The sequence below is a fragment of the Aristolochia californica genome, unplaced genomic scaffold (assembly GCF_029961685.1).
Source record: "Aristolochia californica isolate CCGP_79_NKW_82.1479 unplaced genomic scaffold, dmAriCali1.0.hap1 SCAF_8, whole genome shotgun sequence".
In the NCBI taxonomy this organism is placed as follows: Eukaryota; Viridiplantae; Streptophyta; class Magnoliopsida; order Piperales; family Aristolochiaceae; genus Aristolochia; species Aristolochia californica.
Window position 1 is genome coordinate 40,917,743 of NW_027182279.1, and position 16,206 is coordinate 40,933,948.

General features: G+C 37.1%; 3 protein-coding genes across 3 annotated transcripts; 1 reads left to right on the top strand and 2 right to left on the bottom strand.

The window, feature by feature from the left end:
- Positions 1–256: 256 nt before the first annotated feature.
- On the bottom strand, positions 257–8,063 carry LOC137938651 (plant intracellular Ras-group-related LRR protein 6). The gene is made up of 21 exons (XM_068783623.1): positions 7,821–8,063; positions 7,221–7,284; positions 6,954–7,090; positions 6,743–6,829; positions 6,472–6,547; positions 6,087–6,161; positions 5,877–5,946; positions 5,674–5,751; positions 5,376–5,436; positions 5,187–5,265; positions 4,508–4,598; positions 4,056–4,116; positions 3,907–3,977; positions 3,115–3,203; positions 2,884–3,021; positions 2,562–2,666; positions 2,071–2,195; positions 1,881–1,977; positions 1,240–1,314; positions 1,037–1,092; positions 257–496 (listed from the first exon to the last, which is right to left on the bottom strand). Exons 1-21 carry the CDS (start codon positions 7,883–7,885, stop codon positions 424–426), a joined length of 1,773 nt encoding a protein of 590 aa, XP_068639724.1. The 5' UTR covers positions 7,886–8,063; the 3' UTR covers positions 257–423.
- A 213-nt stretch (positions 8,064–8,276) lies between these two features.
- On the top strand, positions 8,277–9,087 carry LOC137938745 (nicotinamidase 2-like). The gene has a single exon (XM_068783769.1). It carries the CDS (start codon positions 8,323–8,325, stop codon positions 8,914–8,916), a length of 594 nt encoding a protein of 197 aa, XP_068639870.1. The 5' UTR covers positions 8,277–8,322; the 3' UTR covers positions 8,917–9,087.
- Positions 9,088–11,833: 2,746 nt separating this feature from the next.
- On the bottom strand, positions 11,834–14,490 carry LOC137938744 (BRAP2 RING ZnF UBP domain-containing protein 2). Its single transcript, XM_068783768.1, has 2 exons — positions 14,386–14,490; positions 11,834–13,926 (listed from the first exon to the last, which is right to left on the bottom strand). The coding sequence occupies exon 2, from the start codon at positions 13,820–13,822 to the stop codon at positions 12,335–12,337; it is 1,488 nt and encodes a 495-aa protein (XP_068639869.1). The 5' UTR covers positions 13,823–13,926; positions 14,386–14,490; the 3' UTR covers positions 11,834–12,334.
- Between the last annotated feature and the right edge of the window lie 1,716 nt (positions 14,491–16,206).

A 16,206-nucleotide genomic window follows, 5' to 3' on the forward strand; every position in this document is an offset into this window, starting at 1 on the left:
TTGTGCTCAATCCGCAACATAAGTACTATCATTAGATAAGCAACTGGGTTCTTAGATAGCCCAGAATAATTGTGGGCATTACAAACAATAACAATTTGAAATTCTGCTTTCCGTGACCGAGAAGATACAATTGGACCGAATGTAACTGTCTGCTGTTCTCTGGTTTTTCAAGGACTTCAAAGTTTCAGCAGCCAAAGCTTTCCCATGAACCAGATGATAGCCACAACTTCTGTTACTTGATATGGTATTCAAGGCGTAAACAAACCAAGCATATTGAAATTGTGCAACTGTACTAATTGCAAATGTGTACAATCAGTTCCTGTGAGCAGACACCACAATGAGTTATATTACACATGATCTTCCTCCATTTTGTATAGTTAGAATACATTAGTAAAAATTACTGTCGAGAAGTTTACAAAGCCACTATTCTGGAATTTTGTCCTTCAAATATTTCAAAACCGCCTTAGTGCCTCGATCTAGAATAGCTCGCCTGATGCTGCAAGTTTTGATGAAAAGTTATTAGCTTTAGAGAAAGAGGACTGGCATTTGATCAAATGTTAGTATTATCAATATTACTTGAACAAAGTGTCCAATCATTATATGTTATCATGGTCATCACAAGTAGATGATCCATCATAAGGGATCCTCAAATGGTGGACAATGAGTTTGTGAGAAAAATAAGAGAGATGAATGACTACAACAAGGGATCAGATGACCTACAAGGCAAGTACTTTAAATTTTTCTACCGTGATTTGATAAATTTGGATGCAAAAGTATTTTATATAACATGTTGGGCAATTTCTGAGAACCTACACCGAAACTTATATAATAATTGACTAACCAGAATACATTATATATATTTGAGCACATGGAACTTAGAGCAACATAAATCATGGATGATTTGATTGTGCAGAGGTTACTGACCATAGTAATATACACAAATATAAAGAATTTAGTGAACATACTTGAACCCGTACATGCATAATTAGTGAGAACTAAGCCAGACAACGAAAATAACCAAATAAATGTACCAAACCTTCTCAATGGGTTCCCACCAAGTCTCAGAGCCTGTATGTTGGTCTCAAGCAATCCCTGCTTGAGAAAACAGGAATAAAAATTAAAAAGAAAAATTATAGAAGAAGTATCTGACGACCAAAGAGATGGACAAAGGAATCAGAAAATGAGCAACTTTAGGAAGTCAAAGGAAGGTATGTTAGAATGAAAAGAAGGAAAAAAGACCAGTTCACAAGGTAGGGTTGCAATGTTGTTATCAGAAAGATCCAGTTCTGTAAGACACGTCAGGTTTTTGAGCTCCTGTTTCATCAACAAAGAAAGAATTTTTTTTTGTAAACTTAAGAATAATAACAACAATGAAGGGGCAAAAAAAACAATCATACAAAAGAACAAACAAACCAACAACTTAAAAGCAACAATCAAGATTTGCCCAATATGATGTTATCTACTGGGCCAGCTTTACAGTACATTTTAAAATTAGGATAGCGGACAAGTTGTTAACAAGGATGCTTTGACCTGATCGTCTTAGATGCCAACCCCTTTCCCCACCCTGAGCAACACAAAAGGGAACCACATATTTTGAAAATCCAGTTGCTCAAAATTGACCTAGTTATACTACTAGTAGTCCCCAGACCCAGTTTCATCTCCTGTTGGTTTTAGAATTATTTATACAAGCAAAAATAAGCTGCTGCATTGATCGAGATCATTATTAAAGAAAGAAAAAAAAGAAATTGGACATGGCATAATGTTGCCTATCAAAGAGGTTTACCAAATCAACTTTCCAGTAAATCTGAAGTTGGTAGTAGTTTTTACTTTTCCACTGAAAACCAAAACAATAGGAAAAGGAAGAAGACAAGCATTTCTACCTTAGGTATCGATGAAAGGGAATTTTGACTCAAGTCAAGAATACGCAATTGCACTAAGTTTGGTATTTCAGAAGGAACTTCATCAAGCCTCATACATCTAGAAAGGGACAATAGGAAGTTAAACAGGAGAGTAGAAAAATGGATATAACTAATAACTAGATGAAAGTAGAAATAGCTGTGTGATTCAAACCTCAGGTAAAGCTCCTGCAACTGTGACACAGGAGAAAGAATAGGGGACTTTGGTAGAGAGCTAGCATTTCTACTCAAATCCAATATCTGGAGCTTTGATAGAGCTTGAAAACCATCTGATGGAATCTGCAACCACATACATCCAATAAAAGTTTCAGAAACACTCCTCTCCAAAAGCACCTCACCATCTGTACAGGCACACCAACACATTGTGCAGACGACAGAAAAAACTCGGACCAGTTACAAGAGACAGTAAGTGTTTATGTTTCACATTAACCCTCCAAGAAAAACACAAATCTCCAAATTCTGAGATTGTACTGTCATTCATGATATTAGAATTTGTTTATGACTTCCAAATAACTCTTTGAATCCTTCTCATCTTTTTCTGTTAATGTTCCAACAAAGATATAATCTTGTTCTGCTTTCTTTTCCATAAGACGTGGGTTCTCAATTTCTACATTAAAAAAATAACACACAAGTAAATATGCTTACTTGTTGTAAAGGATTATTATCCAGCTTCAAACATGAAAGATTGGAAAGTGAGGACAAAACTGCTCCTGGCCATTCTTTTATCTTGTTTCTAGACAAAACCAAAACCTGCAAATTGAAGGATAAACAGAATTAACATAACACACAAGAATTTCATAACATAATGAAACTGCAGGCCTTATCCAATTACTTCATAAACTAATGGAAAACAATGGATGTTGCAACAGAAGGAAAAAAATTCTCTCATGGACATGCATAGACACCAAATATGGTAAGCATGCTGTTTGAATATGCTCTATGTAAAATTTATGTTTTCCAAAATAACCTGTAGGGAAGAACAGGAAGAGAGTTCATGAGGCAGCTCCCCTATAGAATTCTGAGAAAGATCTAGCTTTACAATATCACTTGATTCCCATACCACTGGTGGAATGCTATTCAAATCAAGGCCGCTTAGAGAAAGCTCCTGCGAAGATTAACATTAAAATCTGTAAATCATTATATCTACCATAAGTCCAAATAGAGAATATTCAGTGCATGTTGAAGTAAAACAAAAAACCTTTGATGATACAGATAATTGAGCTGCCTTAGAAATTTGGTCATTCTTCATAGTAGGTTTACCAAATCCAGATGCTCTGGATCCAGATGCTGCACAAGAAACTCCCTATTATTCCATCAATGTGTAATGTTTCAAGTGTATGTGAAGAACTATTAACAACAAAAACAAATAGCAGCTTAGATAAAAAATTAGAACTTCTAATTAGTCTGACTTGGTTGTAAATAAACAAATTGTAAGCCTCAAAAGAAACGCAAAATAAATCTGTCTGAACTTGCAAAAGACACTGACTGGTCAAGTTACAAGAAGGGGGGGAATCAATTTGCAGAACAAGTTCATGCATTTTATGCAGGCATAGATCAAACTTGGGCTGAAATATAGAATCAAAGTTTGAAGTAGAGAAATGAATGGGGCAGTGAATTAGGAATGGATGCCAAAATGAGTAGGAATGATCTCAATTATTAATAATTTATCAACATTTTCTTTTCTTATTAGTTGTATCAGAATAAACTCAGTGCACTAGCTTCCTAACAAGCTTCAGCCAATGACAATGTTGATGTTCTCGGCTCAACATTAGTTGGTGGATTGGTCACTGCTCCTCATGCAAAACTAATCGGCTCTGCCAGGTTACAGCTTGATCAGGGAACAAAATGTAATTTTTACATGAAGAAACCACAGAACGGACAAGAAAAATCTAAAACAACCTTTCAATTGAGACTGGCTTGTTGTAATCAACGAGGGTTCTACAAGAAAGTCAAGTTTTTGGTTTAGATAGAGTAGTAAGAATTACTTTACCTTCTTCCTCAGCCGAGAGCCTACTTCGAAGATGCTTTAATAATGTCGATGTAGGTCCAGACACCAATGAGCTGAGAGAAATGAACTATGAAAGTTCCTTATGAATAATGATATACAAATATAAAAAAGTGATGCTGCAGAAGTCATACCTACGAAGAGTTCGAAGAGGATTCCCAGTAAGCAGAAGTTTCCTAAGTGTAGTCATTGTGCCTAAAACATGATCATGCAGCAATTATGTACATACGCACAGTATAATTCATCCAATATAAATTGAGAACAAGATGAAGAAAGATAAAGATAACCACAAAACAATCTTCATAGAACTTAAAACAGTGAAAAGATAAAAGAACCAGCAAGCTACTTCATGCTTTAGTTCAACACGACAATATAGCAAAATTGATTGATTTATTTATTATTGCTACAACAACATCAAGCCAAATATCAGCCTATCATTCTAACAGGATCCCTATGTGCCCTAATCTCAAAAGCTCCATTATTTTGACAACACAGCACATGATTGAAAATCAAAACAGCATGTGCAGAGTTAGTACCAGAATAAGAAAAAGCACAATATACCCAATATGAAGAGTGCTAATTTTACCAATCTCAGGAGGCAAGCCGGAAAGTGAATTGTTTGACAAATCAAGGACCAACAGACGAAGTTTGCATGCCTCTTTTGGATACTCCTTCAACTGCACAGACCATACTATTAATTATCATATCACTAGTTTATACTTTTATTCACCATCCAAGCAAGGATAATCTTGTATGAAATTGCAGAAATATATTTAGCTACATCCTTTTTTTCTTTTGTACAGAAGGTTCAAGACAAATGCAACATGAGGCATGTCAATATATCTATAAGAAAGTATAAATGGGTAAAAAGTAAACAGGTTAATGCTATATGTTGTGCTCCCCAATACAGGGAGTGTTGGAAAGCTCTGGCAAAGCAAATGTCTTCTTGTATAACAAGCAACACTTGCACCTAAGTGATGTACATTCTCAACAATCCCTTACTCCACAAGTTAATACCTGGATTCTGGTCCCAAACCCAGCATAAACATGTTGTATCAGGGAGGTTAATAAGTGGCATAAAGCTCTGCCAATTGAATTTTTTCAGTTTATGCAGACATCCCACCTTGAAGTTTAGCTAATAGAAGGTGAAAGGCCAAATGGAGCATTGTCAGTAAATGCAACAAATCCAATCTGATACTACTGAAACATTTAGGTGCAGTAAGTAAGGTTGATGTGAAAGAAAGAAAATAGAGTTTTGTCAGCACCTGATTTGAGTGAAGATCCAAGTTTCCCAATTGCAAAAGTTCACCTATTTCTGCCGGTAATGCAGTAAGCATGTTGCTTCTGTAATGTTCAGATAAGAAATATAGAAGCACATAAAAATGAATTAAGTACCAGTAAAACATTAATGCCAAATTACATGCTCCACGCAAAAAAATGAATACAAAACCAACCCCATATAAAATTCAGCAAGAGAATGACAACCCCTGATTGATGAAGGAATTGAAGAAATTTCTGCTCAAAACAACAATAGGCAAGAGATTAGAAAGTGTGGAGGAATGCAATAAAAATGCCACAAATAGATAAAAGTTCTAATTCCACATTTTAATCAAAATAATGGAACTGCCCCAGTGCATGGCATAATAGAATATAGGCTGCACACCCAAAACAAACACCAACCGATCATCTAGTCACTAAGCCCAGTAATAGGTATAGAATCATTTGAAAGCTCATATGACAAGCTTCACTCACTATTCAGATGAAAGTCAAGGCGGACAAGTCGTGACAGAATGCCGATATTCTCAGGTATACAGGTAAGCAAATTTTTGGCTGCACAAAGACAAAAAAAGGAACAAGAAAAGAGCATAAGCAAAGAAAGTGGAGGCAAAAAGAGTCGAAACCCAGAAGTCATATTTGTCATAAGTAAATTCACATCCTAAGAGAAAGGCAAGTACCAGCATTGAGTTCAGTAAGCATGGTCCATGATGCCATTATATTCTCAGATAAGATATTAAGCTTGTTTCCCTTTCATAAACATAATTAAGTCAATACTTGCAATGGATGAAAAATTAAACATGATAATGATTTCTGAACAGAATTTATCCATAAACAAATTATGAACTAATGACCCCTATGAGAAATTTAGTTAGGATCTTGTAAGATACCTCAATGTCGAATTTCATCAATTTTGAACAGCTTGCTAGATCTTCTGGCAGGCTACTCATGCAATTTTTGGACACCTAGAGAGCCGGTAGAAACACTCAAAAATTCCAAGATCCATAGATGAAGTAAAACTGAATAGGTAGCATCCTCAGTTCTGAATAGAACCACTATTTTTAAAAAAATAAAATTGAATAGAACCACTATTTATGTCCAAGCAACATGTTGCTCTGAACTGTTTTAAAGAGTCACATCATTTGAAGGCCCTTGTTAAGATATTATACATGCTTATGCATAGAAACGTTAAGTAAATTAATCAGTTTTTTTATCAACAGGGCTGTTTCTACAGAGTTGGATGTGGAATAAAATCTAGTCATGAAAAAAGTATACCTTAAGTTCTGACAAATCCAAGCATTTTCCCAGAGTGCTAGGGAGTTCTGTAAGTTGATTGTTTGAACAATCAAGCCTGAACACATATCAATCATATCAACAATAAACTGAAAGAAAAATGAAAAAACAACTTCAACTTTAACATCTTCCATAAACCATAAGCAGGACCACCACATACTCATCCAGAACCAACTCACACTTTGAGAGCTTCTCGATGAGCATCTCATTAATTTGTTCTAACATGCAAATAAAGAAAACTAGCAGGACTCACTTGACTAGAGAGGTTGTCAAGCCAATTTCTTCAGGTATACTGATTAAGGAGTTGAATGACACATCCAGTGATTTCAGCAATGCAAGTCTGGAAGAAAAGAAGCCCAATGTATAAGAAAAAATGCCTCTAATAACTAGGAGGTCCAAAAGGAATTGCTTTCAAATTATATGGAAGGAAGAGAAAATGAATTTAGAGCTGTAAGATTACTTACTCGCCAATAGCAGCCGGAAGGTGAGAAAGTCTATTGTGACTAATATTAAGAACCGATAACAAAGATAGATTTTTGAGATCTTCCGTAATGACTTCAATATTATTGTGAGCCAAGATAAGCTTCTGTAGATCCACCGTCTGTAGTCATGAAATAAACCTTCATTTTGTGCCATTAAATATCAGGAGAAGCTTCTTAGAATGCTTCAATTTAATGACACAGCACACTGGTTTTAAGAATGTATGTATGCAAATTTGGGAAGAATCGTACCTCCCACCAATTTTCACCCTCACCCACTGCCTCCAGATTTCTATAGACTTCAACAGGTACTTCCCTATTAGCAAAATAATTTTCATCAATACAAAAGCCATGAAAGCGAAAGGAGCTTAGCTACATACTCCACTCAATCTGCTCCTCAAGATCCCTTCACAACGTGGTGCATAAACTCCCAGAAAAGACTTCTCCATGTTTCAACCCAAACAATGTGTTACAACTTCTAGACCCAGAAACGTAACTTCATTATGGTTGCGCAAAGCCTTTTACAGTAAAGCAAGTGCGGAAGTATATAGTCTCGTTGATGCTAAACATTTCGGTTATTCAAGATCATCGTTCTTCATCAATAAAAAAATAAAAATTGCAACACAAAAAATTCTCACTTAATCGTCAATATTTAAGCTGACACCCATAAATATAGAGCCGGGTCGTCAAAACTGGAAATATTAAACGATGTAAATTAAACGAAAAGCTAGCAATGTAAAGATTGAATAATATTCATCTTATTTTTCACCTGCAGAGGCAGGCAATGACTTACAAAATGAAAAATTTTAAAAGAGAAAAAAATGAGCCAAAAGTAGAAGAAACGGAGAAGACCTGAGAGAACGACCGGACAGATTGAGAGATCCAGCAGATCTAGCAGCCTTTAAGATCCGATCCATCTTCTTAAAACACGAACTTACTTTCCTTTCCTTCTTATCAGAGAGATCAGAGGCACCCCTGTAAGCGGAAAGACGTCTTCGCGGGACTGGATCTCTCTCTCCCCTTTCAAAATGCGGAATGATAACAGCAAAAAATAGCAGAGAGAGAGAGAGAGAGAAAAAAAAAGCAGAAAAAATTCCCGCGAAATGCTACGGTTGCTCGCTGGCGGAGAATACTTGCCGGGCCACTTATATGAGCTACAAATTTGTGTTACGACTCACCGAGTCAACCCGCAACTTGGCCAACAGGGCAAATTGGGTCAGATTGGACCTACCATGGGCAACCCATTTGCTCTTAAATCCCAACTCATAACTTGCTCAGTCAATTGTGATCTAAACTGGTCAAGACGGGTCTCTTCTTCCCTCTACTGAGAACCGCAGCTTCCTTCTTCTCATCGATGGCGGCAACCTCTTCCTCCTATGCAAAATTCGACGTCAGAAGAAAGAACCCAGATCCCGAAAGATGCGTCCTTCTGGTCATCGACATGCAGAACCACTTTTCTTCCATGGCGACGCCGATCGTGGCTTCAATCAACAAAACGATCCAGCTCTGCCGAGAATCCAACATCCCCATCATCTTCACCCGGCATATCCATAAATCCACCGAGGACTATGGGATGCTGGCTGAGTGGTGGAATAACGACTTGATCCTCGACGGGACCGCGGCATCGGAACTGATGTCGGAGCTCAAAAGGTCGAGCGGGGACCGCGTGTTGGAGAAGTGCACCTACAGCGCCTTCCAGAAGACGGGACTGGAGGACGATTTGAAGGGTGAGGGAATCCGGGAGGTGATAGTTACAGGGGTGATGACCAATCTCTGCTGCGAGACCACCGCGAGAGACGCTTTCGTGAGGGGATTCAGGGTCTTCTTCTCCACGGACGCGACGGCGACTGCCTCCAAGGAGTTACATGACGCGAGCTTGAAGAATCTGGCTTATGGGTTCGCTTATTTGGTGGACTGTCAGCGGCTGAAAGTGGGATTGGGGAAGTAGCTTTAGCTTCATTAGGATTGTCCTTAGAATTAGTAATTTAGTTTTTCAAAGTTTTTCCCAAGTCATGTATGATGAGAATCTCTCTCTGTTTCTTCTGCAAATTACTTCATTCTAAAGGTTGAGCAGCCATGGCAGCGTTTGGAGAGGAGAAAACATTAGAATGAAAACAAAATGAGTAAGATTGATAAGCAAATTGTAACATATTTGCTGCAACAAAAACCCCTTTTTTCTCTGAAATTGCGAAACCGATCTAAACCATGGATGCCTCTCCAAGCTTAATCCAAGCCTGATATTTAATTTTATTTAGATTCGGGAGGGGGTGCTAATTTGATTTTGATATTTAGTTCAAATGAGCTAATTATATATCTAATTAACGAGCTATTTATGATTTCTACACATAGCTGAGTGAAATTGAGTATTTTCATACATATATCAATGTGTTCCATTTCCAATTTTTACCTCCACAATCAATCAATTCTACCAAATTGAAATTGAGACTCAATTGTTACAAGGACTAGAAATGAACCAGAATTCTGAAACAACTGGAATTTTGCCATACCTACGTGAGCTTCTTCGCCTGTTTCATATTGCCATTCCTGTAGAACAAAATGAGATGATAACTTCGTCATTGTGGCTTTGGACAACGATTAGGCCTAACAACAAGATGAAACAACAAGATTAAAAGACGAAAATTGGACTGCAGCTGAGTGAAATTGCGTGGGTTTTCTAGATTGAAGACTCCAAAATAAACCGGTGTTACTAGAAAGATTCTAAAACACAGGTGAAAAAACATAGATATTTTCTTTCTTTCTAACTTGTTTGTTTGTCTCTATCCTAATTCTTTCTTTTTTCCTTTCTTTCTGACTTGTTTGTTTATTTATTTCTATCATGATTCTTTCTTTTTTCTTTCTTTTCTTATTTCTTATTTCTTTTTATATGCCTTTTTTTTATTTGTTCTTTCTTGTTTCTTTCATTCTATCTTGTTTTGTTCTTTCTTGACCGAAAAAAGAAAAAAAGGGAATATAAAAAGAATTAATAACATGAACCTCAAGTTGAAGATGAAACAATTATAAGATTATGGAACTCATGCAGAAGCACAGCCATATGTGAGAGGGGTATATACTGACACCCATTTAATCCATTGGAGACCACCAAATATGTTGGGAAGCATAACCTCAAGAAGTCAGGATGATAGAGAGCAGGGCCATCTACATTCATTTTGGACAGAAAACATGCTTGAAGTTTACAAAATGACACTATTTTGCATAGCCTAAAGGATAAGTTTCTTTCGAATCTCTGATCTCAGCACATTGTGGTGTTCTAACAGAAGGAAGATCAAGCTACTTAATAGAATCCAACTCATGCAATAAAAAAAACTAAACCAGAGTAAGAACACAAACGGATATCTCCATTAGAACATAGTTAAATCAGAAACCAGATAGAAAATACTTCATCCATAAATTATTTATCAGAAGATTCAAAACATATGGTTATTTGTCAGAAAAGAAGAATTCAGAAGAGAAATACAAAATCCTATAAATCCTAGAAAAAACAAGATATAAACTGAGGGAACAATCTTACAAAATCAACTGTGGTAAGTTCAAAAAGAAAATTACGAGATTAAAAGTAAGAGTACCTAATTCTACTTAATTCGAGCTATCAATCCACAATTTCCTACTTTAGTTCAATAAATATGGTCCCTCCATCAAAATCATTACCCCTGCAGACAAGTAATGTGTTCATATTCTATCACTACAAAAATTAAAAATTCAGCAACTACAATAATGGAGTCACTTTGAGACTGACATCCAGAAAAAAGGAATCTTCTGGTACATGACCAGTGTGATCACAGATCATTGCATGTAAAAACACTGCAAAGAAACTATAACTGGGTTCTGCGTTGAAAAATTTTGGGTTTTTCTTACAATAAGACTCTTTCTGAGAAGGACAGTGAGAAAAGTTACATGAAAAGAGAGCAGATGAAGGGGGAACCGGACAACCTTTAAGAGGGTCAATGACAGAGCCACCACTCTCGTGGGAGAGAAAGTGCAAGATAAGGGAAATAAGGAATTAAAATTTTGTAGAGAATTTTAAACTTCAAAAGATTGTCATACACAAAAAATAATATAACAAAAAAAATAATCCCATACATCATCAAAGACATCTTTAGAAAAACATGTTCACATGAAATGCGAAGTCTATCTTCCATTTTCTGGAAGATTTTTTTCTCTTTTTTTTTTTGGAAAAAGCACTTTCTGGAAAATTTAGCTGGAAAGAGCAGGAAATAGCCTTGCAAAGTGCTCAGATCTTTAACCACTACTTTCATTTTCATGTTGAAGAAATGTGAAAGTTATGAGGATGAAAAGAAGAAAATACTTGTAACACTTAAAATACTTCCTTTCTCAACAAGACTAGAAAAGTGCAATGCCACCCATTTGTAAAAAAGAGAAAATGACAAAGAACTGTCACTATAATGCAATTGAAAAATACTTGGATAAATGTGCATCAAGGCAAAAACTTATCCCAGATCCCAAACCTCGTTTAAGTTAAATTGCACAAACTACTAATTGGAATAGTAATATTAAACACATTCCAAATGGGTGTAATATTATGCCACATTGGAACCAGATTTATCCTGGGATGTTCTAGTACCTTTCACTGATATTCCCCTGGCATTTCTATATCTTCGGGCTGTAAAATATCAGATACTGCAATCAATTTAAAAACCTAAAACCAAAAATAAATTAATAAATACAATCAAATGAAACGTAATTCACACAAACTAGATGACACATCTATCCAACCCCAAAACTGTATTTGGACAGGGGAAAAAAATCACAAACAAAATTGAGCTAAGACCAAAATAAATAATAGGCCTAATATTCTAAAATGCCGAAAAAACAAAATATACCCAAAAGGCCTAAAAACCAACGACCCAAAAGTCATAAACCCCATAATGCCAAAATACCCAATAAGCCCTGGAGCTTCGTGTTTTTTTTTTACATAAGAACAAGATCCACTTGTAAACTTTAAACTGTAGAATGAGTAATTTACTAAGGTAATAAAGATTCAAACATTTGCTCATTGCACCAGAACATTAAAAATAACATGTTCGAAAACTGAACATTTTGGCACCAAAAGAAAGAATTAATCCAGTTTATACGCAAGCCCTGATGACAAAATAGACCTCCTTAATCATCATCTAAAATCCCAGTGTGGAGCTGGCAGCTTTTGTGGCCAATAGCTGTAAAGTGCACATGGTAGATAATTAAAAAAATGTAACAGGGCAATGCACTTAATATTGCTTAGGTACTGATGAGGCCCATTCCTGGTATTGTGCATCATACAGTATTAATCTCCAGGGCAGCATTACTTGGAAGGCCGAAGCACAATGAAAAGTTGACATACTAAATGCTGCTCAGCCTCTCTTTCGACTATGTTTTGCAGAACGTTTACTACTTGAAGGAGAGGGGTCCGTTGGTAGAGGCATAACAGTGGCTTCCTCAACTCCATTTGAGTTGGGCAGTTGCTCCACTGCCCTCTGTCCTTCTAGGTGCACCATAAGATCTCGAAGCTGTTCTTCCAAGTCATTTATTTTCTTGTCTCTCAGTTCCAGAGCTGAATGTTCCCGTTCTTCAATTTCCTGGACTTTTACTGTCCAGATCTCTTGGTTTTTGACAAGGTTCTCATTTATTTCCTCAAGAAATTTCTTTTCTGCCAAACACTTTTCAAGCTTGGATTGTATCTTCTGCAGTTTGCCACTAGCCTTCTTTACAGCGTCAGCAATTGCCTTGTCAGTTTCTTCCTTGATCTCAAGCAATTGAGATTCATAATACTCTTTCTGCCTCTCAAGTTGGGAGGTCAATAGATCATTATACTCCTCAACAATAACGTCACATTTACTGTTCAAACTAGCCTCACTGATTCCAGTATCTGCATAGCATTGACAATTTCCACATTCACCATCTAGGTGAGAAAAGGGGAAATTCAACTCAACCAACTTTCCATCAGTTTTAGACTGAATTAACCGGTGAACATAATTATCACCAACATAATCCCAAACTCTTCGAGTCTCCAGTTCAACAGAATAACAATGCTGAGTGTCTCTCCAGTGCCTGATGGCGTGAGATCCCTTGTACCTTCCACAACCAACGTAACCACAGATTACACACATCCAGAGATTCTCAGATATTCCACAGACAGAACAAGTTGATTTTTCTGATTGCTGCTGGCAATACCGACAGACTGGGCAAGATGAATCTGTCCACTTTGAAATACAAGAACAATGGAAAGAATGATTGCAAATCGTTGTAAGAATCCCACTCAGCTCTTGGTCCAACCTCTCAAGGCAAACAGCACATGCAGGTGGTTCTGTTGAACTTGCAAGAGAGATCTTCCCATGCTCTACTGAACCCGTGAACTGCACATCCACAGTGAAGAGGACATGGCATACCTCTTCCTCCAGTGAAGAGAAGCGCCTTCCATTGAAATGCTGATAAAAATTATCGGCAGATTTCAGGTCATCAAAGCGAATAAGTATACTGTGACGATCTTCCATTCCATCATTCCTGACAACTCGCATTTCCAGTATATTCTGGATGAACGAAGCACAAAATTGGCAGAAATCTGCATATGTCATATGGTTTGGAACAGCTAGCACACACACAAGTGGTTTCCTTCCAACGGGAAGACTTGAAGTAGAATCAGTGGCATCAGGAAGGTCATTGCGATATAAGTGCATGACTCCTCGTGTCTCTTCAATTCTAGGGTTTCCAGAAGAGAAGGGAACTGCCTGAGTGAGTCCTGACCCAGAAGGCTCGATCAGTTCTCCAGAATTTAAAGAAGCAGATGGCCGGAAATCATCTCCAGTTGGAGCTCCAGCAAGGCTAGTAGAGGAGGCGGACATTGTCACCTACGGCTGAAGAAACACGCTAGCTCCAAATGATTCAAGGGTGGAGGCTTACTCAGAGCGAAAATTGCTCCAAGAGGGAAAATGATGCCCGAATCGTCCTGGGGAGAAATTAAAAAAAAAAACAATAATGAACTAAACGTAACATTTTAAAGAAATCAAATACTTCGTTCAATTCAAACCAACCAAAAAAAAAGCACAATCACGGTCCAAACATCATCACCGATCCATAAGTCTACAAAAACTCGTACATACGTAAGAATGAAAACAATGTTCTCGAACATTTTGTATAGAAACTTAACGAAATCTTTGTAAGCAAATTCAAACGATATAAAAGAACAAAAATGAAAGCTAGAAAAACAAAAGCAAAATGACTGCTCAACAGGCTTGACGTTTTGAGATATCATGTATCGTAAATGAAACTAGAATAAACTAATCAATACAGTCAAAATAATGATATTTAAAGTAACAATAATATATCACGCGATCGAGGGTATTCGATCGTGAGAAAAAAATTGAGTACAGGAACAAGAAAAAAGGAAAAAAATACTAAAACGTACCTGGTCAACAGTAGGCGTCGTACCTTACCTTGCGTCCATGGTCGGCTTCGGCGAGGTGAAAGAGAGGAAAGACAGGAAAGCGAGGGAAGCAGCAGCGAGAAGCAATCGGTCTCAATCTGTCTCTGCTCTCACGAGTCACCTCTTTCGAATTCCTCTCTCGGTCAAATTCAATTTTTTTTTTCTGTTTTACACTATTACCCTTCGAATTTGAGAAATGGCGAACTTGCGGTATTAAAAGTTAAACCCGGTCGGCAAGCCAAATCGAAAATCTCCTTCACCCGAACCATGAACCGAGCTGATCTAATATGAACCCACCCAATGGTGAGTACATCAGGGTTTTCGATATGTATTGAACACCTGAAATCTGATAAATATAAGTCAACATGCTCCTCTTTACAAGCTTGTACACCCTCTATTAATACAAATCACTAGATACGATATGTATTGATGATATGCCCATCCCGACTTGTCCAAGTCCCACACCCAAGTTAAGCCCAAAGGTGTATATTTCGGTATCGTATGTCAAGAGACTGACCAATACAACCTAAAAGACTAGTCGGTTAAGTGCGGAAAGCCACCGCTCACAAGAGTGGACGAAACCACTCTGATACCCACCACGCCCATTCTCTACCGCCTCTCACGGGATTCGAACGTGGGACGTGGCATGCCCCAGAACTCCCAATGTCAAGAGGGTGGCCAATACAACCTAAACGATTAATCAGTTAAGTATGGAAAGTCATCGCTTACAAGAGTGGACGGAACCACTCTAACATCGTATAGTATGTTAAAATTTTAAGAATTCAAAACAATAAAATTCGTAATGTACAAAGAGATGAAATAGGCACCGACCCCCTCTAATCGTCTCTATGCTCATGGAAGAGGTTGTCCTCCCCCTTTGTTTGTGCCACTGGAAGAACATCCACTTTTCATCCATACAATGCTCTAAAATGCATCCTTTACCTTTAAGGCATGCGACAAATGATTTGGAGTCGAGTAAGATAGTTCTCAATTTTAGACATCAACTCTTTATAAAACATAATCATGATAAATAATTGGGATTGATTGAACCTGGTTCAACTAGCAATCCAAAGTCGATAGCTTTGGTCTAGGAATATTGTTATATGGCTTTTGCAATTCATCCAAAAGAACGTTAAACTATTGGGTGATCGAATCTCAATTTACGATGATTGAAACTTTGGCACATTTAGGATGTTATACATTTAGTAGTGATTAAGCAACATCATGTAACATTCGATTCTTATATGTACCAACTGTTATATGCATTAATTAGTTACGATGAAACATATTGTTTTACGAGTATAATATAACACCCTCCTAAAAATCTAAGAAATGTTGCTCGACATAGATCATATATCGGTTAGAATAGGTTTGGTGTGTGTAATCAGTGGTGGGAATAGGTTAGATTGAATGAGGAACCTCATCTAACCTAACCTGACCTGACCTGATCCTTTTTTTGGAATTGTATCTCCTTCACCCTGTGAGGCAGAGATGAAGTGATGAAAAAAATTTGATATCGATATAGGGCTGGGATGGGTTTTATATCCCTCCTTTGAATCGAACTTATGGGTCTGCTCACAGAGTGCACTTTAAAAATCATATCGATTTACTACCAATTATTGCATGTTTTATATATTTTTTAAAATTATTATTTTTTATATTTTCTTATAAACCTGATTTAAAACTTGTTCTTGCAAAAACCCATCATATGAGATAGATTTTCAAACCTATGATAAGTTTTTGTAGACCGGCTTCCAAGTTTTTGTAGACCGGTGGGGATGAGATGGGTTTTAAAAACTTCAA

Coding starts and splice junctions, on each gene's coding strand:
- LOC137938744 (XM_068783768.1), bottom strand. CDS start 13,822: ATGTCCGCCTCCTCTACTAGCCTTGCTGGAGCTCCAACTGGAGATGAT.
- LOC137938651 (XM_068783623.1), bottom strand. CDS start 7,885: ATGGATCGGATCTTAAAGGCTGCTAGATCTGCTGGATCTCTCAATCTG. Junction 2,667..2,883: donor CTTCCTGTTCTTCCCTACAG/GTTATTTTGGAA, acceptor TTCAATTTGCAG/GTTTTGGTTTTGTCTAGAAA. Junction 1,978..2,070: donor TTGCAGGAGCTTTACCTGAG/GTTTGAATCACA, acceptor GTCCCTTTCTAG/ATGTATGAGGCTTGATGAAG.
- LOC137938745 (XM_068783769.1), top strand. CDS start 8,323: ATGGCGGCAACCTCTTCCTCCTATGCAAAATTCGACGTCAGAAGAAAG.